Below are 23,854 nucleotides of genomic sequence, written 5' to 3' on the forward strand. Positions count from 1 at the left end.
AACCACTCGCACCTTTCGTAACTTCTGAAGATTGTCATATGCAGATGGGTGGATCAGTAATTTTGACCACCCCTGGCATGTTATTACAAGCCAGCACCTACATTTCCTGCGTCGCCTCTGTACACTTTGATTGCATCACTTCAAGGTCTAGGAAGAGAGTCTCTAAACAACAATGCTCGTCCTCCGTCGGAAACTGCTCCTGCTCTTTGCAATGCAAGATTCAGCCACAGGAGATCAGGCAAAAGGCTTTTTGGAGGGATGGGGGTCCCAAAAAGAGAACGACATCTCCTAAAATCCCACAGTCCCACATGCTAGCGCCAAGTGAGTTACCCTGCCCTCCTCTGACTTGTCAGTTTTGCCATCTGTAAAATGGGGATAGGGATCGTGAACTCCTTTGTAAAGTGCTGTGTGATCAATAGATGAACAGTATAACAGCTAGTTATTAGTTTCCCTCTTCAAAAAGAAAAAGATGTCATCAGAAAGTTGCAGTAGCTCCAAGGGGGATTCAAAGTCTGATCACATTAATTAGCTCTGTAATTAAAATAATTTTAAACTTCTGTTATAACACAGAAGGGGCTGAGAAAAGCGTTCTCCCCGCCATACAAAAATCTCCCATGAGTCCTTCCCCCTATGATGCACTACAACTCCCACAATTCTGCGCAAGCCCTGTGATTTTTATCTAGCTTGCAAGTGACCTATATTGAAACATACACCGCACCGCGAAGTATTGAGTTTCCAGAGGGGCAGCTATCATACTTCGGGATCAGGATCACTTTACAAACTCCCTTCCTTTCCGGTTGTGTTGCACTGCAAAGGAGAAAGAAAGAAGCCAAGATGATGCAAGTAAGTACATTTCAGATTTGCTGGCTGATGGGTTAGAAATCTGCCGGGACTGTAAACTACAGGTTGGAGTCAGATGATACATACAAACCGTGCTTTCCTTCAAATACAAATGATACATTGGTGGTAGGGTGACCAGATAGTCAGTGTAAAAAATCAGGACGGGTGGGGGGTAATAGGTGCCTATATAAGAAAAAGCCCCCAGAATCGGTACTGTCTCTATGAAATCGGGACATCTGGTCACTCTAATTGGTGGTATTTAATTAACAATCTGATTTGAAGTGATTGCAAGTGGAAAGGTTTATGTTTTGCCCAGAGAAGGCTCTGCTGCACTCTGCCCATTTATTCGAGGGCAGGGAAGCATGATGTTGACACAGTAACTTTATTAGGGACAGCACGAGGCAGTGTAACTGCTTCATTACTGGAAGGAATGTTTCCCCTCCGCCCCCACCCAGTGGTTAAGGTTTCTGACTGGAGAAATGGCACATCTCAGCCAAACTGAACATATTCTCATTATGTGGAGGGCCACTTTAAGGTCAAAATCATCTTCTCAATCCTACCCCTTCCTCTGCAGCAGCTCTAGCACTTGGTTACAAGAAGTAATTACATTAGGACAGTGCTACAGAGACAGGTTGGATGCAAAGGATGGGGTACTTGGTAACTTCTACCCCCCACCAGCCCCGTTTTGTATCAGTGCGGTTTATTATCTCTGCTTGGGTCTATGACTTTATGAGCATGCAGCCTTTAGCACTGGTGCTTGCAACTCCCCACTGCTCTATCCTCTCCACATCACTTTGCTTCTGTCTGCCACTGTGCTTCTGCTGCCCTTTCCGGTAGAGGTGCTCGGCAGATTTAACCAGGGTTGATTGTACCCCCAAAGTAACCCTTGACATAAAGACATGAAGCAGCCACCGTTTGCGAACCAGTGTCCTAGATAAAGGGGGAGGGTCAACTTTTTTTAGTTCAAGATAAGTTGATATTTGGCCATTTTCCCAAAGATCACGTTGATTTTCTCAACGTAATTTTTCCAGTGAAAACTTTTTCCATTAACCATTTGTGGATTTCTCTCTCCTCTTCCTCCCTGCCCCACCACGGCTGTTTTTTTTCATAGGTTGGCTTAGAGCAGGACTGCCCTAGAGAGTTCTGCCAACGCAGCTATGCCAGTCAGGGGTGCAAAGACGTGTGATCCCTAAGCCAGATACCCCCCCAACTATACTGACAGCTGTGCCCTTACTGGCGTAGATGGTTTAGCTCACACAGGGTAGTTTTAGTGTAACAGAATCGTAGAACCGTAAGGCTGGAAGGGACCTCAAGAGATCATCTAGTCCAGCCTGCTGAAACCAAGCAGGACCAGGTCTACCTAGACCATTCCTGACAGCTGTTTGTCTAACCTGTTCTCGAAAATCTCCAATGACCTCCAACCTTCCTCGGAAGTCTGTGCCAGTGCTTAATTATCCTTATAGATAGAAAATTTTACTACACTGGTGCAAAGCCCAGCTTTGCTAGTATATCTGTGTCCAAGACAGTATCCTGGCTGTCCTATACCAGTAAAGCATCGCTGGTGTACCACCAGACAGCATTTTAGCAAATCATCTCCTTTCGGAGTAAGGAAACAGTGACAGAATCACTGAAGTTGGAGATAAAGACCTAAGCTAAGGTCATCTTACCCATTCAGGATTGTTCCCTGCAGTCTATCGCGTGTCTAATCTATTTAGGAATGAATCTTATGATGAGGTTTCTGCTACTTCCCATAGGAAAATGCTGCCTTTCTGAGTCACTCCAGTTTATAAATTTTCTTCTTCTCAATTATTGCCACACGTTGGTGAGCACTGTAATGACAGCCTGACTCCTGCCCCGATCCAGAGTCCGTTGAAGTCAATGTAAAGACTCTCAGTAACACCAGTGGGGTTTGGATCTTGCGCCTAGTGTCTGCGGCGACGTCTAAACTACAAGTGCTACAGCAGTACAGCTGCAGCTATGTCACTATAGAGTCATGGGACTGGAAGGGACCTCGAGAGGTCATCTAGTCCAGTCCCCTGCACTCATGGCAGGACTAAGTATTATCTAGACCATCCCTGACAGGTGTTTGTCCAACCTGCTCTTAAAAACATCCAACGATGGAGATTCTACAACCTCCCTAGGCAATTTATTCCGGTGCTTAACCACCCTGACAGTTAGGAAGTTTTTCCTAATGTCCAACCTAAACCTCCCTTGCTGCAATTTAAGCCCATTGCTTCTTGTCCTATCCTCAGAGGTTAAGAACAACAATTTTTCTCCTGTCCCCTCTCAGTCTTCTCTTTTCCAGATTAAACAAACCCAATTTTTTCAATTTTCCCTCAGAGGTCATGTTTTCTAGACCTTTAATCATTTTTGTTGCTCTCCTCTGGACTTTCTCCAATTTGTCCACATCTTTCCTGAAATGTTGCACCCAGAACTGGACACAATGCTCCAATTGAAGCCTAATCAGTGTGGAGTAGAGTGGAAGAATTACTTCTCATGTCTTGCTTACAGCACTCCTGCTAATACATCCTAGAATGATGTCTGCTTTTTTTGCAACCGTGTTACACTGTTGGCTCATACTTAGCTTGTGATCCATTATGACCCCAGATCCCTTTCCGCAGGACTCCATCCTACGCAGTCATTTCCCATTTTGTGTGTGTGCAACTGATTGTTCCTTCCCAAGTGGAGTCCTTTGCGTTTGTCCATATTGAATTTCATCCTATTTACTTCAGCATAGCATAGATGCTTCCTACAATGAGGAAAAAGGGTTTTTTCCTCATGGATGTAGTTAATCCACCTCCTGACAAGGGGTAGCTACATCAAGGAAAGAATTCTTCTGTTGCTCTAGCTGAATCTACACTGGGGGATAGGTCATTTTTCACAGCCCTGAGTGACAGATCGATCTAAGTGCAGACCAGGCCTGGGCTGAGATACTCCACAGGGTGCAACAGCAAACACAGTAATACTCCAAACCACAGTTTCTCAAATCCGTTGTGTAGTCACCAGCTATTTGTCTAACCCACAGGTGCAGAGTAACAAAAAGGAGTCAAGCTTCTAGTACATGCATGCAAATTAGATAAGCAGTCATCATACATACAGTGGATATTTCACTGGTATATTTAATGTCTGCTGTTTGGAGGGCTGTTCTGAATGCTACAATTCAACATTATTGCAAAAAATGTAGTGAATTAAAATTTAACTTTTGTTAATTGGCTCATCAGATGTATTAGCTTCTTAAGGAGTGATTTGACTGTCAGATAATTTAATTCGTAGACTCACCTAAGAGTCGAGCTAATACACAGTTGTGATCAGATACAGACATTTAAAAAGCAGAAATGAATGCAAGCCCCCTAAATTCAGATCCAAAATCAAGACTGAACTTCCCCAAATGTCAGTAGGTATTTGGATCCAGAGTTCTGGTCTCAGGCTTCTCTCTTGTGAAATGAGATGCTTACCTACCATAGTCTAATGGGAGTTAGGTACCTAAATATCTTTGAAGGAGCTGGGCCAGTATTGCTCAGTGACTCACCCCCTGTAACAAGTGAGGGTTTGGGGCTTTAGGATTACCTCCATGTAGCTGAAATCTCATGCAGTCCTTAGCCGCAGGTTATTAATCTAGCCCAATACTTCTTCTCCCATTACATTATGTTACAATAAGTTTTAACAATTGTACTTGCTCTTCTATAGCATTTTTCATCCATACATCTCACAGTGCTTCAAAAAAACGATGACAAAAAAGGACAGTATAGTCAGTCCCTTTTTACAGATGGGGAAACTAAGGCACAGAGCAATGACATGATTTGTCCAAGATCACTCTGGTGATCAGTGTTTAAACCAAGGTTAGGACCAGGTCTCCTGACTCCCAGTCAAATGCCCTATCCACTGGGGCACGCTTCCTCACTGTTTTGAAATAGGACCAATGAGCTAAACACAATTTGCTCCAAATCCTGTGTAACAACCTGACAGCCACGTGAACATTTTGTTTTAAAATAGCAATATTAATATCTTAATTAATCTTTTTAAAGTTCTTTGGGATCCTCAGGTGACAGGTGCCATGTAACTGCAAAGTATTATTATTTAAAAGCTTAAACCTCCCCCCAGTATCACATGTGCATTTTCCCTTAAGAGAATTGCAACACAGGAAAATCTGTCTCTCTAGTTCCTTTTTTGCCATGTGATTTGGCTCAGGGTTTTGGTTACAACTAACTTACTTCCATAGCAGCAATGGGACACACTTGTGTGGGTGTGAGGGGTGGGAATGTTAGGCACCCTAACCCTGCTGTCTGGAACGTTCAGAGGTGAGTCAGCCTGTTGGCACAGTGGAGCTTTGGAATCTTGGGTGCAGCCCCTCGGTCTGGTCTAGAGTAGAAAACGTGACCTGTGGAACTGAGATGACTTCTTTTTAAACTGTTTCAGCTGGGTTAGATCTTGCTTAAAACAGTTTAGCTTAAATTAGTGAGGTTTAAACCGATTGAAGTGTGTCTGCATTAGACTGGTGTAAATAAGTTGATTTAGCGACACAGGTGCAACTTTACAAAAGGCCCGGTCTACACACTACAGGTTTGTCTTCATTACAAATTTAATCTGATTTACTGTTCGTATGTTGCCCCTATTTGAGTCCTTCCTGTCCACACACACGACCTTTTAATTCAAATTAGCCTATACCCCCAACAGGCTGGCTAAGGCTCAAGTCAGCACAACTTATCAGCTGCCAACATGACCACTCTGTAGTGCGGTCTCCACTCAACTGCCTCTGGACAGTCCTCCAACGCTTCCCCATAATTCCCCGCCACGGGCCCAGAAAGGACAGGCCAGTTCTGCTACAAATTGCCTGGAAAGCTGGGCTCAGCTGACTGCTAGCACAAAGAACACGAGGAAGTAGGGTACTAGTGTAGATGCAGCAGCCAAGTATTGTTTTGCGACGTGGCCGCTCATTTGAGCTCAGCCAACCTGAGAGGAGTAACTTGGGTGTAGATACCTCAAGTTAATACTGCAGTGAAAACACGCCAGAGTTGCACTGGTTTAACTACGTGCAAACGTGTGCATGGAGACTCTTAAAAAGATCTGAACCTGGCTTATAATGGTTTAGCTTGCACATATAAATTCCTAGGTTCAAGCTACTCCAATGCATCAAGTTTTAAACAGATGCAAGTGTGCCCATGCAGGGGTTTGCACTGGTCTAAAACCGTTAACTGACTTAAGCTACCTGGGTGAAATCTGTATGTGTAGAGAAGCCCTTGTATAACCCCGTAGTTATGACTTCCACAATCCAACTGACGAAGCAACTTCCTTTACATAATGCCGGGTGTCAAATACCCAGTCTGTGTGCTGGAGCCACCCCCAATGACTGTTTGTTGGGTCATATCTGATTTTACACAGTAAGATCATGGGGCCAAGGACCATGGGTTTTATGTGTCTGCAGTGCTCACTTTGGGGTCCTGCATGGTCAATGCGCCTGTGGTAGTCGGAGTACTTTGGCTGTGTTAGTGTCACCGTTATCTGCCTGCACTGATGCACGTAAAGGGTTAACTTCCTCTCTTGGAAGAGTCTTGCATCATTTAGCTCAGGGTTTCTCAAACTAGGGGTCAGGACCCCTCAGGGGTCGCGAGATCATTACATGGGGAGTTGCGAGCTGTCAACCTCCACCCCAAATCCCACTTGCCTCCAGCATTTATAATGGTGTTAAATATTTTAAAAAGTGTTTTTAATTTATGAGGGGGGGTCACACTCAGAGGCTTGTGATATGAAAGGGGTCGCCAGTAAAAAAGTTTGAGACCCACTGATTTAGCTTTTTGCATGGTGACACCTGGGCCATCCTACACTAGGGATGCTATAGAGGCATAGCTACGGTGCCATAACCCCATAGTGCAGAAGCAGACTCCTACTACAGAAGGGGCTTTGCCATCACTGTAAGAGCTCTGTCTCCCTGAATGATGGTAACTAGATCAACAGAAGCATTTATGACAGATATGGCAATTTCGTGCAGCATCCTTGAAAAGCCTTATTGAATTAAATGCAAGTCTCTTTGGAGTTCCTTGCGTTACCAGTGCACGGTTTTCGTACCATTGTGGACTTGTATGTAACTTCTCAGGCCGGGAGGGGTATCTTGTGGCCAGTGTAAATCCTGGCAAATGTTAAGAGCATCCAGTAACTATTTTAAACCATGTGCCCGACCCCGAGGAACCTTTGGGACAAATGAAGTTGCGTGGGTTTCCTTGGGAAGAGGTGAATGCAAATTCCTACCTCCAGCCCCAACAGTTTGAAGCTACACTCTAAGCAGAAGCCCATTGTCTGTTGATTATCTGTTCCCAGAATCTGAAGGTCAAAGCCCTGAGCTGCATATGGGAGGTCCTCACAGATTCATGGGGTTGGTTGTCCTGAGCTAACAGCTGTTATGAACTTGTAACTACAACCCCCAGCAAGGGTCTTTTCTGAAGAACTCTTTACCTGCCAGGGTCCTTGTTGGAGCTAGGAGAGGGGGATGATCTCTGGTAAGATTATTGCCATGCATATGGGTTCTTTTATTTTTTTTCTCTGTAATGCTTTCACTTTGATAGTAAACATGCTTGTCTAGAAGGGGTTGTGCAGTAACTTATAACTGTGGGAAGTTACATTGTTTATAGCCTCTGAGGAGAAAGCAGAACAGGCCTGTGTAGGAGGTCTCGCTTGCTGAGGAATAACACAATGCACGCAGGGAACTATGCTGCCTGGAAAAACCCTAGTAAGAAGGGAGAGAGTCACAGAGTTCAAAGCCAGAAGGGACCACCAGCTCATCCAGTCTGACCTCCTGTATATCACAGCCACACTCTAATCCCAGCAACCGAAATTAGACCAAGGTATTACAGCCCAAGAGAGGTGATGGCTGAGGAGCCGGCAGCCTAGAGTGGGTGCTCTTGGAGGACCATGGAGAGGGAATACAGGTGCAGTTACCCTGAACTGTGACAGCGTTCTTCTGTCAAACTAGCTGCGTCTAAACTGGGGGTTAGGTCTGCATAGCTACAGCAAGTGCCATAGTTTTAACTGTAACCCAGGCCTTGGATTGGCTGTGAAAGGACTCAACAAAGTCCGTTTTGGGGCTGTGCAGTGACGTGCAGTAGAACCTCACCATTAGGAGCACCAGAGTTATGAACTGACCAGTCAACCACACACCTCGTTTAGGACCAGAAGTGAACAATCCGGCAGCAGCAGAGACCCCAAAAAAACCAGATAAACACAAATTTGTACAGTGCTGTGTTGAACGTAAACTACTAAAAAAAAATAAAGGGACAGTTTAAAAAATGATTAGACAAGTTAAAGACACTGTTTCTGTGTTTGTTTGGTTTAAATTAAGATAGTTAAAAGCAGCATTTTTGTTCTGCATAATAAAGTTTCAAAGTTGTATTAAGTCACTGTTCAGTTGTGAACAACCATAGTGTTTTGTTCCGAGTTACGAACAACCTCCATGCCCGAGGTGTTCGTAATTCTGAAGTTCTGCTATAGTGTTTAGATCATCTGCTGGCATCTGGCTCCGGGCTGGCCATTCAGGATCACTTCGCCCTGTGTGAAATGGAGCGCACTCTGTCTGGGGATGTGTAATTCCCAGTGTGGATACACAGACATGCACTGGTTGCGCTTGAGCTAGTCCTAAAAATAGTGGTGTGGCTATGACAGCATGGACAGTGGGGTGGCTCAGGCTAGCTGAACGAGTCAGTCTCCAGAGGGTCAGGCGGGATTGTCCTCGGGTGGCTAGCCTGAGCTGTCACCCATGTCACCATGGCCACACTACTAGAGAGCGAGCATGTCTCTGGCGACCCAGGCTGGGAATTACGCCTCTCAGCTCAGTGTAGACATATCTTCTGACATAAAACTCCGGTGTGTGAATGGACTGAGGAGGGAGAACTGCAGCGTGTGTTGCCTCTTCGCAAGAATCTGTAGCCCATTTTTGTATCTTAGGCCTGCGTCTCCCAGGGGCGTGGAAAATCCAAACCCCGGCCAGATGTAGTTATACTGACCTAATCCCCGGTGTAGACAGCACGAGGTCAATGGAAGAATTCTGCCATTCACCTCCCTACCACCACTCAGGAAGATGGACATGAGAAACCCTCCCGTCACCTAGGTAGTGTCTATACCAGACACTGCAGTGGCAGAGCTCTAGTGATTTAAGTATCGATATTCCCTTATACTGCACTCTACGGGCAGGTTTTTCCAGCTCCTGGGCAGACATATGGTACTTTTGGAACCCACCTCCATTGTCTCAACATACAACACCTCGTACAAAAGGGTCCCGGGCCATGACTGGGGCTCGCGTACTCCTGCAATACAAATAAACAACATGTAGCAACAGCTCTTTAGTGACACTCCAAGGATTCCATGTTGTGGCACTAAGTACTTTAATACCAGATCATCTCCAGTTGCTGGACGCTCATTATGGGCCCACTAGGGAAGGCCCCGCCCCATTTCACAGAGAGGGTCCCTAGCTTGCTCGCGGTCACACAGCAAGTCAGAGATGTAGGATGGCTTCTGATCCTGCCCCTTCACCCCAAGCCCATCCTCCCCTTCTGACTCTCTGTGGAAGTAGCAGTGGTGCTGAGGAGTAGCCGGTTTCAGCAAAGGAACCGTCTTCCTGCCGCTGACTCAGACAGTGACAGGACACAAGATAAACCCAGTTCTCGGGTACCCCATGGCTTCTTCACAACACCACAGCCACCATGAAGGAACCATAAAATAGCCTAAGTGCTCCTGAGAAATACATCCAATGCAGGGGAACAGCCCAGTAGGCATGTCTAGCTCTGTACCACACCCAGAGAAGCCCCAGTTTCAAGAGTATCGGGGGGGGGGGGGCGCGGGTGGTCTTGGCAGGAGTGTTCTTAAACCTTGGCATTTGGGGATAGCTGGAACGTCCCATAGGGGTTTTCAGTAGCCTGGCTGCCAGTTATGGCATCTCTCTAACTTGGGCTGGGGGGAAACCACCCCCCAGCATCCTTGCATAGAAAATATGCCAGGGAGACTTGGCCCAGGGAGCAGAGCTCTGTCCTTACAGCATGTAGCATTTCCTCCTCAGTTAGGGATAGCCAGTTTCTCATCTTGCAACACATGGAAAGAAGAAGGCCAACCAGAAGACAAAATGCCATCTAATCTCCAGTTCAGGATTACAGCCATAGCCCTTCAGACAAAAACAGATGGCCCAGTAACCACCAGCAGGATTCGTGCATTTGAAGGTGGTAAATGTAATTACTGGACTGAGCACAGGACTAAAAGTCCAGGGATCTGGGTTCAAATCCTGGCTGAGACACCCTGGGCAAGACTCTGAATATTTCTGCACTCACATTTTCCCATCTGAAAGGGGAAAATAACGCTACCGGCATAGTGAAGTGTTTGAGATTGATGCATTAAGGATGCTAAGTCCTAATATAGTCTCATTTAAACATTATTATTATAAATCTGCTGCCAACGAAAATTCAAAAGAATGAGCCAATTACAGGTGATAATATGCACTTCACGATGTACTGACTAAGCATATAATTAAATCCTGTTTACTGGATGAATACTACAGCTATTAGGCAATATTTCTAGCCCAGGCAGGTCCCTTCAGATGCATAATGGAGATTATTGTACAAAATGCATCATCTGCTCATGTCATTAACAAACGCTGCTGTTGTATGTGGCTTGTAATTCACTGCAAAGAGAGCTGAAACACATATCTTAATGTAAAATGCTAATGGAGACCAGGCATAAATGCTTTATAACCTCGGTGTAGCCAATGGAGGTCAACCCTGGGGGAGGAGGAGGTCTAAGGTTAACCCTGACTGGGTACGTCAAAGTAAAATCTGTCCCTGGTCTTCAGGGGCATCTGATTGAACAACTTTTTCTTTTTCCTTCAGCAAAGACAAAGCCAAAGGAACAAGAATCCAAGCAATTATGGCGCCATATACATAGGAGATTCAGTGCACCATGTGAGATACGTGCCCATCAACCTTAATCATGGTGCACTTGCAACATGATGAAAGCCGTTTACTGCAGGAAGCAGCATCGGTTTTGTAAAAATGGGCAATCAGATGAGACTGACTGAGTCCAGAAAGAGAACCTTGGTTTAGAAATTGGTAGCATTGCCCATAGACGATCAGGTCTGAGTAAGATGCAGGAACACCCAGCAGCCATGCGTTTATCTGTAGGCAGAAGAGAGAGATCTTACCGGAGTGGTTCCTGTGCTATCTGAAGCCTTCCCTTCTAAGGAGGAAAGTCTCGTGCGTGGCTGGAGAAAAGTGCTCCATGTTCAGAGGAAATGACTTTCTGGCGTGGACGAAGTGATTTGCCCAAGGTCACACAGAGAGGGAAAGTGGCAGCTAGGAGAAAAGTCCAAGTCTTTGGCCTCACAGTGCTGTGCTCTAACCACAAGGTGTTATAGCTTTCCTACTCAGATCTGAACCTTAGAGTTTAGAAAATAAGATGCTAACATGAAACCTCCAAGCTGGTAACTGATAGCGCTGCCACCAGCCAGATTTCCAGTGTCTGGCGCACTCTGGTCTCCCCAAACTTTCCCTGGGGAACCCCAAGACTCAGATGCCCAGAGTCTTACAACAAAGGGAAATACCCCTCCTCCCTTGTCTCCTCTTTACCTCCTCCCAGGCTTCCCCTCCCTGGATGGCCCGGGACGATCACCCTATTTCAATTCCTTGAAATGCAAAACAGAGAAGGACCATTCACCTTCCCCCTCCTTCTTTTTCCACCTCCCAGTCTTTCCCTGAGAGAGCGTAATGCCTGGACAGAGATTCCTAATCCCCTTGAGCCTTCAACAGATAGAAAGAAAATCCACAAGTTTTTAAAAAGAAAGCTTTATATATAAAAAGAAAGTAAAAGACATAAAAATGGTCCTGTAGTCAGGTGACAATAACAGGGTCATTTGTCTTAAAAGAAAACAAGAATAAAAACAGCCTTATTCAAAAAGAAATTACATTTAAAACATTCCAGCAAACTACACACATGTAAATACGAAAAACAAAATAAATTGTCTTTCTACCTTTGTATTTCTTACACTTGAACAGAAGATTAGAAAACCTGGAGTAAGAGAAGATCCTCTCTCAAGCCGAGAAAGCACAGACAGCAGGCACAGACAAGAACCACACCCAAAAATTCCCTCCCTGAGCTTTGAAAAATCCGGTTTCCTGATTGGTCCTGTGGTCAGGTGTTTGGTTCCCTTTGTTAACCCTTTACAGGTAAAAGAAACATTAATCCTTAGCTATCTGTTTATGACACAAGGCTACGGGGCTAACGGCCTCAGGCGGCATCTGAATGGCCTGCAGCATGTTCCCCTTTTCAGGACCTTCCAAATTGCTCACTCAGGAGCTCCCAGCACATACTGGGTTGGAAGTCAGGCCACCGCCTCACTCTGCTGCACCCAAGGAGCTGTCTAGACTAGGAAGAAAGGTGCTTTTTTTGAGCAGGGTTAAATCCTGCTGCAGCCTGCTAAATTCATCGAAGTGGGGTTTTTCCATCAACTGAAACTAGCTTGATTGAGCCAGTTCTATTGGGAAAAAAACCCTTTTCTCATAGTCTAAGTCTGTGCATGTGGGCGAGAGGGGACAGGTATTATTGAAATCCACACACCATAGTGCATAATTGTGGAAAGCCCCTGTTTTAGTGCTAGGAAGTTCACAAAATGGCACATTAACATAGAAACAGACCCCCATTTCCCAACACTTACTGGTACCTAACCCCTGGCCCCGCTCCACTCCCTTCCCACGGTGAATGCGGCGCCACCAGCCTTGTGCTGCTTTGGAGGGATCTGGCATAATTCTTAATCTAGTGGATGTTCCCTAGCTCTACTGGTAAGTCACCATGGCCCTCCCACAGAGACAAGCACCTCACTGGAGAATCTCTCCTTAACTCCCAGTGCGAAGGGAAACACATCTTAGAGCAGGCTTCTCAAAGCCAGCCCGCCACTTGTTCAGGGGAATCCACTGGCGGGCCGGGCCGATTTGTTTACCTGCTGCACCCGCGGATTCGGCCGATCGCAGCTCCCACTGGCCGCGGTTCGCCGCTCCAGGCCAATGGGGGCTGCGGGAAGAGCAGCCAGCACATCCCTCGGCCCACGCCGCTTCCCGCAGCCCCCATTGGCCTGGAGCGGTGAGGTTGCAATTGGCGGAACCTGGGGACACAGCAGGTAAACCAGCCCGGCCCGGCCCGCCAGGGGCTTTCCCTGAACAAGCAGCGGGCCGGCTTTGAGAAGCACGGGCTTAGAGCACTTCACAATCCCAAAGGCAGCTCACTACACAGGCATTGACACATTGTGCTCCACCGAGAAGTGAAACTGCCTTGACTCTCAGTGGCTGAGCAGCTGAGCTGATTGCCTGTAATCGGCTATGGCTGGCCAGCTGCCTGAGACACATGGCACCCTTCTCACTGCCTGCCATTAGCTCTGCCTCTTCAAGGTAAAACTCAAGGTTGCTCCTTTTTGTCTGGCTAAACCATGGGCCTCTTGCTGAGTGTGCTGCAGTCGTCATGAGCAAGGGCTCAGTTCAGGATCACGCTCTACATGCTGATTGAGGCTGCGTTAAAAATGAGAGAAACAAATCAAATCATGCAGACAAGTCATGTTGCTACTCAGTGCCTCAGTTTCCCCATTTCTAAAATGGGGATAACGATACTATCTTTGTAAGAAGGGGTGGGCAAACTATGGCCCATGGGCTGGATTCAGCCTGCCAGCCATTTTAATCCAGCCCTTGAGCTCCCGCTGGGGAGTAGGGTCTGGGGCTTGCCCTGCTCTTGCGTACCAGTTGGGGAGCAGAGTCGGGGGCCACTCCACGCAGATCCCGGAAGCAGTTGCATGGCCCCACTCCAGCTCCTACATGTAGGGGCAGCCAGGGGCTCCATTCTGCATGCCACCCCTGCAGCTCTCATTGGCCAGGAACCATGGCCAATGGGAGCTGTGGGGAAGGTGCCTGTGGATAGGCAGCGTGTAGAGCCACCTGGTTGCACCTCCGCATAGGAGCCGGGGAAGGGACATGCAACTGCTTCCGGGAACTCCTTGAGGTAAGCGCTGCCCAAAGCCTGTACCCTGAGCCTTCCCGTACACCCCAACCCCCTGCTGCAGCCCTGATCCCCCTCTCACCCTCCAAATCCTCAATCCCAGCCCGGAGCACCCTCCTGCACCCCAAACTCCTCATCTCCAGCCCCACATTCATGGCCCACCATACAATTTCTATTCCCAAATGTGACCGTCGGGCGAAAAAGTTTGCCTACCCCTGTTGTAAGAACTAGATAGGAGCCAGGACTCCTGGGTTCTATTCTTGATTTGCTGTGTAACCATAGGTTACTTGTCCTCTGTGCCTCAGTTTACTTATAAAATGCAGCCCCTACCTGCTCCCTCCCCTCCAAACAATCCTGTGAGGCTTTATTCATGCTTGCAAACAGCTATATAAGTGCAAGACTACATCATCCATCACACTCACTACCTCAAACATACCAAGCACCTTGGGGCTGATTTTTGGAAGTGTGTGAGATCCACTGATTTCAATGGGAGCTGTGAGTGCTCCTCATTCCCAAACCATCAATCCTTTCCCCCCACCTGATTCTGTTCTGCCTGGGGTCGGTCTTTATGCAAGGCAGCTTCCCTTCTCAGGGTGGAGCTCAAACAGAAGTGGAGCAAACTGAATTTGTCCTTTTGAAGTGAAGATCCAGCACACCACGAGGAATCTGCTAAGAGGCAAACCTGCTAAGCGCCCTTCAGTTCGGTTCCGCAAGGTCATGCAGTTCCAAGAGGTTTACAGAAGTAAATCAATGATCTCTGATACTTCTGTGCCCAAGGAGGCTTTGGAGAAATGAAGGCAGAGCATGAGCTTGCTCAAGTTACTGTTGGCTCAGTCCTCGGAGGTTGCTTTTTGTTGTTAATGGAACCCTCTCCGCTGTGTGATCACCTGGAAGAGCCTTTGCCAAAGCAGAGGGGCCTGCCATGAGATAAAGAGGTGGGGAAAGGGAAGGGTGAGGGGCTGGAAGGAGCAGGAGGGAGGGGACTGGATGGCTCAGGGGTGAGGAAATGGGAAACCAGAGCCGTTCACTGACTTGGCTCCAAGCAACACCACTCATTATCATTTGCTGGCTGGCCGAAACCTGTGGAGAAGAGGTGGTGGGAACAGATCAGATAGGTAGCCATAGCATACGACCCATCACCCATGACGCCCTCTGTTGGCAGTCTCAGAAAGAAGCCAAGAACCACCATCACCTTTCCAACCCGGAGTTGGGCTGCACTGGGGGTGGCATGTGGGGAATTCTGTACCTAACTGCTTATGGGGCAGAAGAGGAGGATTTCAGACCCTAGGTCGTCCACTCAGCCTTTTATTTATTTCAAATCAAACCTCTTGCACCGGCCCCCACCAGGCTGCAGAAAATCTACCTTGGAAGTGGGTATAAGAAAGTAGAAGCCAATTATAAGCCCCTCAGCCATTGACCTGGTCACGAGGGCCAGGCCGGGCCATCAATGAGACACACTCATTCAAGAGATCTCCCAGGAAGGATCCTGTAGACCTTCAGCAGAATGTAAGGGAGGGCAGCTTTGGGTGGCATCCCTGGGAGTGGGAATGGGAAGTACAGCTGCTGCCCTCCTGCAGCGGGGAGTTCCTCCCTTCCAGTGCAGCTGCAAATGGGGCAATTCAGATTGCTCCTCCTTGTTTCCACAGGAGCACATCTGGCTCTTAGATACCGGCCCTGTGCAATCTCTAGGGCTCAGGATGATTTAGGAGCCTAAACTGGCTCCAGACCAAGATGCATAATGGCAGTGATGCAGTAGGAGCTGGGTGTACCTCTCCACAACACTCCATGCCCAGGCACCCCTGGGTAACTGGAGGAAAGGGGGAGAATATGAAAACTAATTAACAGCTGGGTGAAAAACATCCAGAACAACCTGGGCCATGAGGGACAGCACGTTCCAACAGATGAAATGCGACATACATACCGCAGCAGCTCCTGGCCTGTGCTGGACCCTAGCTACCACCATGAGGAGCACACAGTAGCTAGCCTGGATAGCGAGAACGTGTGCAGAGCTGGATGGAAAAGCCTTCAAACAAATCACGTCCCACTCTTTTAACATGCACCTTGGAGGCCTAGGACTTGAGTTGCTGGTCTCAGCCCAATTCATAATGGACAGGCGGCATCTGCATCACAAGCTACACGCTTGTGGGCATCCCCGCTGCCAGGCCAAGGGCTGGACATACTGTGAAGGCTGAGCAGTACCTCCTGTCTTAAGGGGAAGGATGGCCCAGTGGTTAGGACTTGGGAGACCTCGACTCAATTCCCTGTTCTCCTACCAACTTCCTGTGTGACCTTGGACATGTCACTTAGTCTCTGTTCCCCATCTGTAAAATGGGGATAACGGCACCTCACCTGGATAAAGACTGGGAGGCGCTCAGATGCCATGATAATGGGGGTCATGTAAGTACCTGATATCTAGACAGACCCTTAACAGTAGCCCCTTCTGTCACAGTCCAGGGAAACTGCACTTGTGTTTCCCCTCCATGGTCCAGCAAGGGCACCCAGGTCCCAGCCCTCACCTCTCAGTCAGAGACCTGCATCTTGCTCCCTCCTGACCAGGCTGCATAGCTCCCTGCGTTCGCTGTGAGTTCCCCAGCAAGTCAGACTGCCTAAGCAGGCCCACTTTGCTTTCTCCTCAGTGGCTATAAACAGTGTACTTGGCTACAGCTATACGTTACCACACTGCCCTGTGCAAGCAAGCACAGTTATTCTTCAGGTGAAAGCATTACAAAGAAAACACATTAAAACGATAAAAGAACTTACATGCCTGCTAATGAGCTTACCAGCGAGCCCCACTTCCCCCACAACTCCAGCGTGGGCTCTGGAGTCCTTCACACTCCACCAGGCGGGTTTTCTATGGTCAAAAATTCGTAACAGCTTTTGCTCAGAACACGAACCCCGCCTGAAACTCTTGGGTATGTCCTCGGCCCTGCTCAGCTGTACCTCCACTGCCACTACCCACGCTGCCCACTGAGGTTACACTGTTATTCATACTCCTGCTTGCTTGATGAGAGCAAGCATGAGCATGTGTACGCGAGCAGGGGACTCACCCCCCTAGCTCATCATATAGACCTGGAGGAGGTAATCCACCCGACAGCAGTTCAAAAGGGGTCTGGAGTCAGGCATCTGCATTCCCCTCCCTCCAGATATTTCCTAGGAAATCCGCTTTGTTCAACCTGACAGTGCCTCCTTGTCTGGCCCAATGTGTAAAGTAGTCCTTTGAAGCTCATAAAGCTTCCCAGCAGGGTTTACATTGGCCATGTCTGCCCCGCTAGAGAAGTTATGGCCAATCCCACAGTAACTCATCCACTTTGCATTTGTAATGCAATGGGCTCCAAAGCTATTTAAACTTAATTCAGTCAGATCTCTCAAAATAGTGCCGGAACTTGCCATGTCTGTCTACTTTTACTCACTCCGTGTATTGGCCGTGCTCCTCCCATTCTGTCGCTACACAGAGACTCTCTGGCCTCTCAACCTGGCAACTTTTATCAATACTAACCTCACTTGTAGAAATGTTTTTATTGTCATTTATAAAAGGCACTGGGGAGCCATCTATGAGAGGCTGTAATTAACAATCATGGGTCTCTCTCTCTACAGCTGGAAATCTGGCAGGGGCTGGTAAGAGATGAGGCTGCTGTTTCTACATTCCACCCCAGTCCAGCTCCTAACTTTTGCCTTTGCTTTGCTTCTCCTCCAGATGTATTTCTACTTCTCTGACAAGGTGGTACTTTTGTTTGACTTCTGGAATGTCCGCACCCCTGCAGGTAAGAACAGAATCTGTGGATTATTCCCACCCCTGAGCGATAGAAATTAGACCCAAGTAATTTGTGCTGTAGACAGCCACAGAGAGAAGCTGATTATGGGTGGTTATCAGCTATGTAGTTCGTTCATGTTTACTCTAGCAGAGGCCATAATCTGTGCTGAGTAGGTGATAAGTAGAGGAGGGAATAAGGGTTGCTATTCAGTTTACTCATTGTTTTCGCTGTAGTGACAGACACCAAGTCAAGGGCTGGGAGAACAGGAACTTGCATGCACAGAAAAACTCCAACAGAGAATGTGTTCTCCAGCATTCTACACAAACCCACTGCCTGCTCCCAGCCCCACTCCTGATCTCCGGAGGTCCCCTCCTGTCCCCTGTAATAGCCCTGATCTCTCCGTGTGGAATTCACCGAATACCCCAAACCGTCACTACTATGTCACAAACTACTGAAAGATCGTCCACGCTATTGCTCAGTAGGGATTGATGCATTTGATGGGCACAAACTACAACAGCTGGCAGTCTCTGCTCCAGAGTGGGCCAAGACTGGGACAGCAAGGGAGGAGACAAATGAGGATGTAGAGCAGTTATTTATCACATGCCTGCTTTATCCATTATACCATATACACAAGCACTACATTTATGCATAAAACAATGCCATCTGAGATTAAGCTGCAAAGAGGCCTAGCAGAAGAGTAAGAGTGTTTAAACTCAGCCTCTAAATCTCCCGTAGCACGAGAAGAGTATTGGTTTGGTCACAGACTGCGGTGGGACTTGGGGGAAGATGCCTTTGCACAGTCTCATGAGGAGTGATCAGTGAATCACACACCGGCCTGCTGCCACTCCAGCAATGCTAAGGTGCAGGAAGAGGGTGACATTATGACATGGAAAGTGGGCAGTTCTGCCAAAGGGCTCAAGAAGAATTTTATTCCTCATGTCCTTCACTTGGAAGAGCTTGTGGCCCTATCTGGGATGAGCAGAGCAGCAGAGATGGGGGAGACCTGTTGGGGTGGGTAAAGGCAGATGTCACTACAAGCACCACTGCCCCTTTGCTACTGGATCGGAGCTTTGCAGCCTGATGGGGTGGGGATGAAGAGTGGAATAAGGGTGGGGGAAAGGCAGATGCTGAGGATCAGCTACTGTATTTGGTCAGGAAACTTCCTTAGAAGGCGGGACTTCCGGCTCCTCCCTCTAAAACTTACTGTTCAGAGTCCCAGGGAACGCTGCTTCGTGGTGAGTTAAGTGGTGCTTCCTGACTCTCTTGCTGGTTCCAGGCCAATCTGAATGGTGTTTGCCTTGCAGGGATGGTGCTCTCGGTGCTGGTGGTTCTGCTATTAGCGATGTTGTACGAAGCCATCAAGATCAGCAAAAGCAAACTCCTTCGCCAGACGATACTGGCCATCCCCACCACTCTCAGTCAGGAGTCACTCAGGGAGCCGGAGACAGGGTCTGTCAACTCAGACGTGGGTCAGCAAAACACCACCTCAAAAAGGTAACCCAGGTCCCTGTCTGAGGCTTTCGCTATCCTGTGCTGCACAAAGGAGGCCCAAGGGACACAAGCAAAGGGCTTTAAGCACCATTTGCGGTGTGGTCCCTTCATACTGTTGCCAGCCCTCCAGAATTGTCCTGGAGTCCCCAGGAATTCAAGATTCCTCTTTAGTTAAAGAGTATGTTATGTGATGAAACCCCCAGGAATATGTCCAACCAAAACTGGCAACCCTTGCCCATCAGAATTGCCACGCTAGACCCAGGGTCTGTTCAGAATAGCGGCCTGTCTCTGACAGTGGCCAGAGCCAGCTGCTTCAGAGGAAGGTGTAAGAGACCTTGCAGTAGCTCCCAGGGAACCTTCTTCCTCACGTTCAAGTGCTCGCATCTGAAGAGTGCAGGGGACATATAAGCCGACTTCTCCTCTTTCCCGTGGGTGCTGGATTCCCCTTCTGCCCCAGGCCCTGCCTCTTCCCACCCTTTCCCCAAAGTCCCTGCCTCAACTCCGCCCCCTCCCTGACAATATTCAAGCCCCTTCCCCAAATCTCTGCCCTGGCCCCGCCTCTTCCCCACCTTCTCCCCTGAGCGCGCTGCATTCCCGTTCCTCTCCCCCCCACCTCCCCGGAGCGTGCTAACCCTGCCAAACAGCTGTTTGGCGGTGGCAGGGCAGGAAGCGCTGGGAGTTGGTGCCTATGGCTGGGGGGGGCGAGGTGAAGATGAACAGTGCAATACACAGGGAGAGGAGGGTGCCTGCCAGATAGGCTGGGTCAGGGGAGGCCGTGAAGCTGAGGAGGGAGAGGTTCCAGCCACTGTCAATTCAACAACACTCTGCGGGTGTTCAGAGCCCTCTACAGGCAATCCTCACCCCACTGACTGCTTTCCCCATTCCCCCCACTGCCTGGGGACAGCCTGGCCCCTCAGACAAGGAGTAGCTAGATTGCTCCAGCAGGATTTGCAGCTTTGACCCCATCTCTGGCATCTCCCACATCCTGCCCCCTAAGCCAGGAAGGGGGTGAAGTTGCTGGCACTGCTCCTTCTCCTTCCCCAGAGCTCTGCTCCTGGTCATGAGACACAGGTCAGGGGAGATGAGGATCCCAGAATCCCCAAACCCCTCTCAGTAGGTGGCTACTACCCAGCCATGCCTCCTCCACTACGTGCACCTGCCCTCATGTCCACCCCGTACTGCCTCAGCTCCTTCTCCACCCCTATGGGCTGCTACCCCCTCCCTCCTGCACCTAACTCAGGTCTCAGCTCCCTCATCTTCAAAGTCAAGAGGGACCACTGCCTCCCACTGCCCCCAGGCCCACTGGGAGCGGCAGGGTTGCTGGCAGGCAGCAACACTGGCGGGGAGTGAGAAAGGGCTGTGTGACAGGGAAACTGTCGATACCCAGGGAGCTGGCACTGCCCCAGGCAGCAGAGCTGCAGCCAGAGGAGTTCAGGCTGTATACATATTAGCGCTGTTTGGAATTGTCCCAGAGGAACAGTTTTCCATTGGAAAATGCTGATTCAACAGAAAATTATCGAACCGTTTCTTTTCATCTTGGCTGCATCGACGTGTTTAAATTATAAAATTGGAATATAAAACACGTCGAGCCAATCGAGTGAGAACAAATGGTCATTTTGATTTTTCCTCATTGAAGTTTTGGAATTCCCAGGCCAGGGGGAGATTTAAAATTTTTGTTCCAATTCGGAACAGTTTCCCCCCCAAACGTTTGGAATTTGCCATGGGACAGGAATTCTGAGTTCTGACCAGCTCTGATTTTTATACAAGTTGTTTGCAGATTTGTTAACTGGAACGTACTGGTTTTTCTAGGTTCAAATGGTGGCAGGTCCTGCAGGCTTTCCGTACCCTGTAAACCATCACAACTGTAGCCGTTAAAACGGAACCAATTAATCCCACTCGATCTCATCTTCCCTCAGGCACTACTTGTATCGTGAGCTAAGACATCACAACTACGCTGTTTTTTTCTGGTCAGCCACATTTCTCTAGCAGGGTTCCTTTGGCAAACAGTCTGAGGAAATACACTGAACGGCTGCCCTCCCTGTCTTGCAGGAGCCCTCGTCAGTGGTTCCCATGTGATCAGGGGTAACTAGCATGAAAGGCTTAATCTCAGATGGAGTCTCATTCACAGGTGCAGGATTGACCCCCACTGAGGCCAGGAACGAATCACTGGACATAATGGGAATGCTAAGGGCTTCCCCCCTTCAGCGGCTCCACTGCAGCAGGGAATGGGGATCTGTTAAGGTCACACAGGCCTATCCCTCGTGATCACTTTCTGTTTTGGCAGTGGTGGGATAGTGGAACTTGGGCCTTTGACACAGAAAACCCATTCAAAGGAAGAAGATGGGAGGTTGCCTACAAAGAGATCGCCCCAAAAATACACAGACTGACTAGTGTTCTGACCCTCCTTCATTAGAAGGCCATGTCAGTTAAGCATCCAATTTCTGTGCTCAGTTAAGGCTGGTTTCACTATTTTCCTGCAGCTGGAAAGAGCTTTTCACAGCACCGGACTTAAAACATGAAGTGCAACTAACTAAAAAGAGCATCTTTGGCTCACGCTGGGACGAGGTGGTAACCACAGCAGGTGACAAGGTAGAGAATTCCACCAAGTTAGAACCCTGGGGGCTAAAAGCTCCGTGTGCCTAAGTGATCCATACATGGAAAGGGTTAAGAAATCAAAGGCAGGTTTTAAGCCTATATGTGCAGAAACCAAAATGCAGAAGAGGCAACGCTTAGTTCAGAGCTTAACGCTGCCCCCTGATTGTGCAAAGGAACAGGAAGCCAACCAGGCATGAAATGCAGGGAACAAACAAAGCAAGGGGAACTCGCGTCACTTTGAAGCGCATGCTGCCCTGCCTTGCGTGTCCTGTTCCATGTGGTGCAAAGTTTCATATACAAACCAGCAGGAGAGGAGGACGCAAGCTAGTGTAAAGGATGGGGGCTGGGAGGGGCTGCAGAGCGGTGTCATTTTGGTACTATAGCCCACACAGCTTCGGCAGCGTGCTGAGATCACTGCCTATCATGCTGCTGAAGATTGTCCCATTGTTTCCTTGTGCTTCCCCGTCTGTCTGGATCCACCTGTCGCTTCTTGTCTTACATTGTAAGCCGTTTGGGTCTGTGTTTGTACTGCACCTAGCACAATGGGGGCCCAATCCAGGAGTGGGGCTACCACAATACAGCTCATTAATAGCCAGTCAGAACACCTCAGTGGCTCAGCACAGCGTTGACGGCCTGTGTAGACGTACCCGAGCCAGCGTGAATCATGCCAGCTCAGGTACAGGATGGAGTCGTGATGCTGCAGTAGCAGGCACATCAGTGTGGAGTGTACACGCCTGGCTGGAACCCTGCATGATCACACTGGGGCTAGGTCATGCTGCAGCTGCACAAGCTGGGTAGCTTGAGTGCTGGCAGATTACACGAACTGCAGTCAGCACAGACAGATCCTTCGGCAGCACGTTGCCCTCAGCAAACATAAATTAACCCCACTTAATATTCTACCCCCAATGCGCTACCAGGGCTCCTAGCCATAAGCTCTCACACCTCTTTAGCCGGTACCCCCTCTCCTGGAGCACGTCAGACACACTTGGAAGCCTGGGGGGATGTTGCTAACTAGCAAGGCTTGTTCGCGCCATAGTTAACTCTGCTTTTCTTTTCTGGAAAGGTGGTTTCTTTACCACATCAGCCAGAGCCTGCTCCACGTGGCCCAGGTGGTGATCGGTTACCTGGTGATGCTGGTGGTGATGTCCTACAACACTTGGATTTTCCTGGGGGTGATCGTGGGTTCCGCCCTGGGTTACTACCTGGCTTACCCGGTGTTCACCTCAAGATAGAGGTAGCCTGCTGCACGCCAGGGCGCTGCAGAGCAGAAGTGGGCGACATCTGCAATGGGAGGAAGACTAAGGAAGCTCCACTAGAGAAAATGTATGTGCAAGGCTTAGCCAGGAGCTGGCGGGAGATAATCCCCACGCAATGGGGGACTCCTCCCACCCTGCGGGGATTGAGGTTCTTCCTTTTAAACCTAGCGTGGTCTCCACTTCTATACAATTATCCATTTGCAAGCTCACTTTTGGACCCATCCTGGCCCAGCAGGGCATCGCCCCGCAAGGCGCTAAACTGGGCCACGTGGTGCAAACGGGGCTGATGAGCAGCTCAGCCTTACAGCTGCTGCCTCCAATAACTTTGAACCCACCCTCAGTTCTCACTCAGGAATCCCAGGAGCCTTTCTCTGCTGACTGGAGGAGCAAGGGGGCTTGGGCCATGGGCCCTGCCAGCCTCGCCTGGGGACAGAGCCGGCGGACGTGTTACAGGCTACGTCCGTCAGCGGGTGCTGGAGGGATGGGAATGCCAGGGGATAGATTGGGGTTATTTTACCTTCCCTCACGGGTTGTTCATGTTCCTGGCTGGCCCCCCCTAACGCCTTTGTTCCCCTCTCCCTGCTACTTGTGGGCAGGACGAAGCTAACCCTCAATGGGTGCATGCTGGTCTCTGACCCCAGGGGGACACTCCAACAGAGCAAAGCCGTACGTCAGCGCCTGGCTCAGCACCATCTGGGTGGACAGGGCTTGACCACCCTCCTGCTGCTGGAGCATAAGGGAGTCAACCAGTTGGTTTAACCGTCTTGCGCGTGCAGTGGTTGCTTTGGAAATCAGGATGCACCAGAGGCTGGTGTGTCTCACAGGATCCTGCTGTAGTTCATGCCAAGAGAAGGGCCAGTTTTAATAAAGCTAATTGCTTGACTACTTGTGTGTGTGTGAGCACCTGATTGTGGT

The 23,854-nt window shown here is 48.9% G+C and overlaps 1 protein-coding gene across 3 annotated transcripts; it reads left to right on the top strand.

Annotated features, from left to right (window-relative positions):
* Window positions 1–603: 603 nt before the first annotated feature.
* SLC31A2 (solute carrier family 31 member 2) lies at window positions 604–23,824 on the top strand. 3 transcript variants are annotated; one of them, XM_032797806.2, is made up of 6 exons: window positions 604–843; window positions 10,992–11,215; window positions 12,076–12,243; window positions 17,540–17,606; window positions 18,902–19,091; window positions 22,747–23,824. In XM_032797806.2, the coding sequence occupies exons 3-6, from the start codon at window positions 12,109–12,111 to the stop codon at window positions 22,913–22,915; spliced, it is 561 nt and encodes a 186-aa protein (XP_032653697.1). In that variant the 5' UTR covers window positions 604–843; window positions 10,992–11,215; window positions 12,076–12,108; the 3' UTR covers window positions 22,916–23,824. The 3 variants fall into 3 exon arrangements, with proteins under 3 accessions (XP_032653697.1, XP_032653699.1, XP_032653698.1); XM_032797808.2 differs by lacking the exons at window positions 10,992–11,215; window positions 12,076–12,243 and having other exon boundaries at window positions 616–843; XM_032797807.2 differs by lacking the exons at window positions 604–843; window positions 10,992–11,215; window positions 12,076–12,243 and adding an exon at window positions 15,071–16,242.
* Window positions 23,825–23,854: the final 30 nt, after the last annotated feature.

Source organism: Chelonoidis abingdonii, chromosome 24 (assembly GCF_003597395.2).
Source record: "Chelonoidis abingdonii isolate Lonesome George chromosome 24, CheloAbing_2.0, whole genome shotgun sequence".
Classification (NCBI taxonomy): Eukaryota; Metazoa; Chordata; order Testudines; family Testudinidae; genus Chelonoidis; species Chelonoidis abingdonii.

Excerpts from the sequence above, each read along its gene's own strand:
- SLC31A2 (XM_032797806.2), top strand. The coding sequence starts at position 12,109 with ATGGCCTGCAGCATGTTCCCCTTTTCAGGACCTTCCAAATTGCTCACT. Across the intron at positions 12,244-17,539 it reads TGTCTAGACTAGGAAGAAAG|ATGTATTTCTACTTCTCTGA; the intron begins GTGCTTTTTTTG and ends CTTCTCCTCCAG. Across the intron at positions 19,092-22,746 it reads CAAAACACCACCTCAAAAAG|GTGGTTTCTTTACCACATCA; the intron begins GTAACCCAGGTC and ends TTTTCTGGAAAG.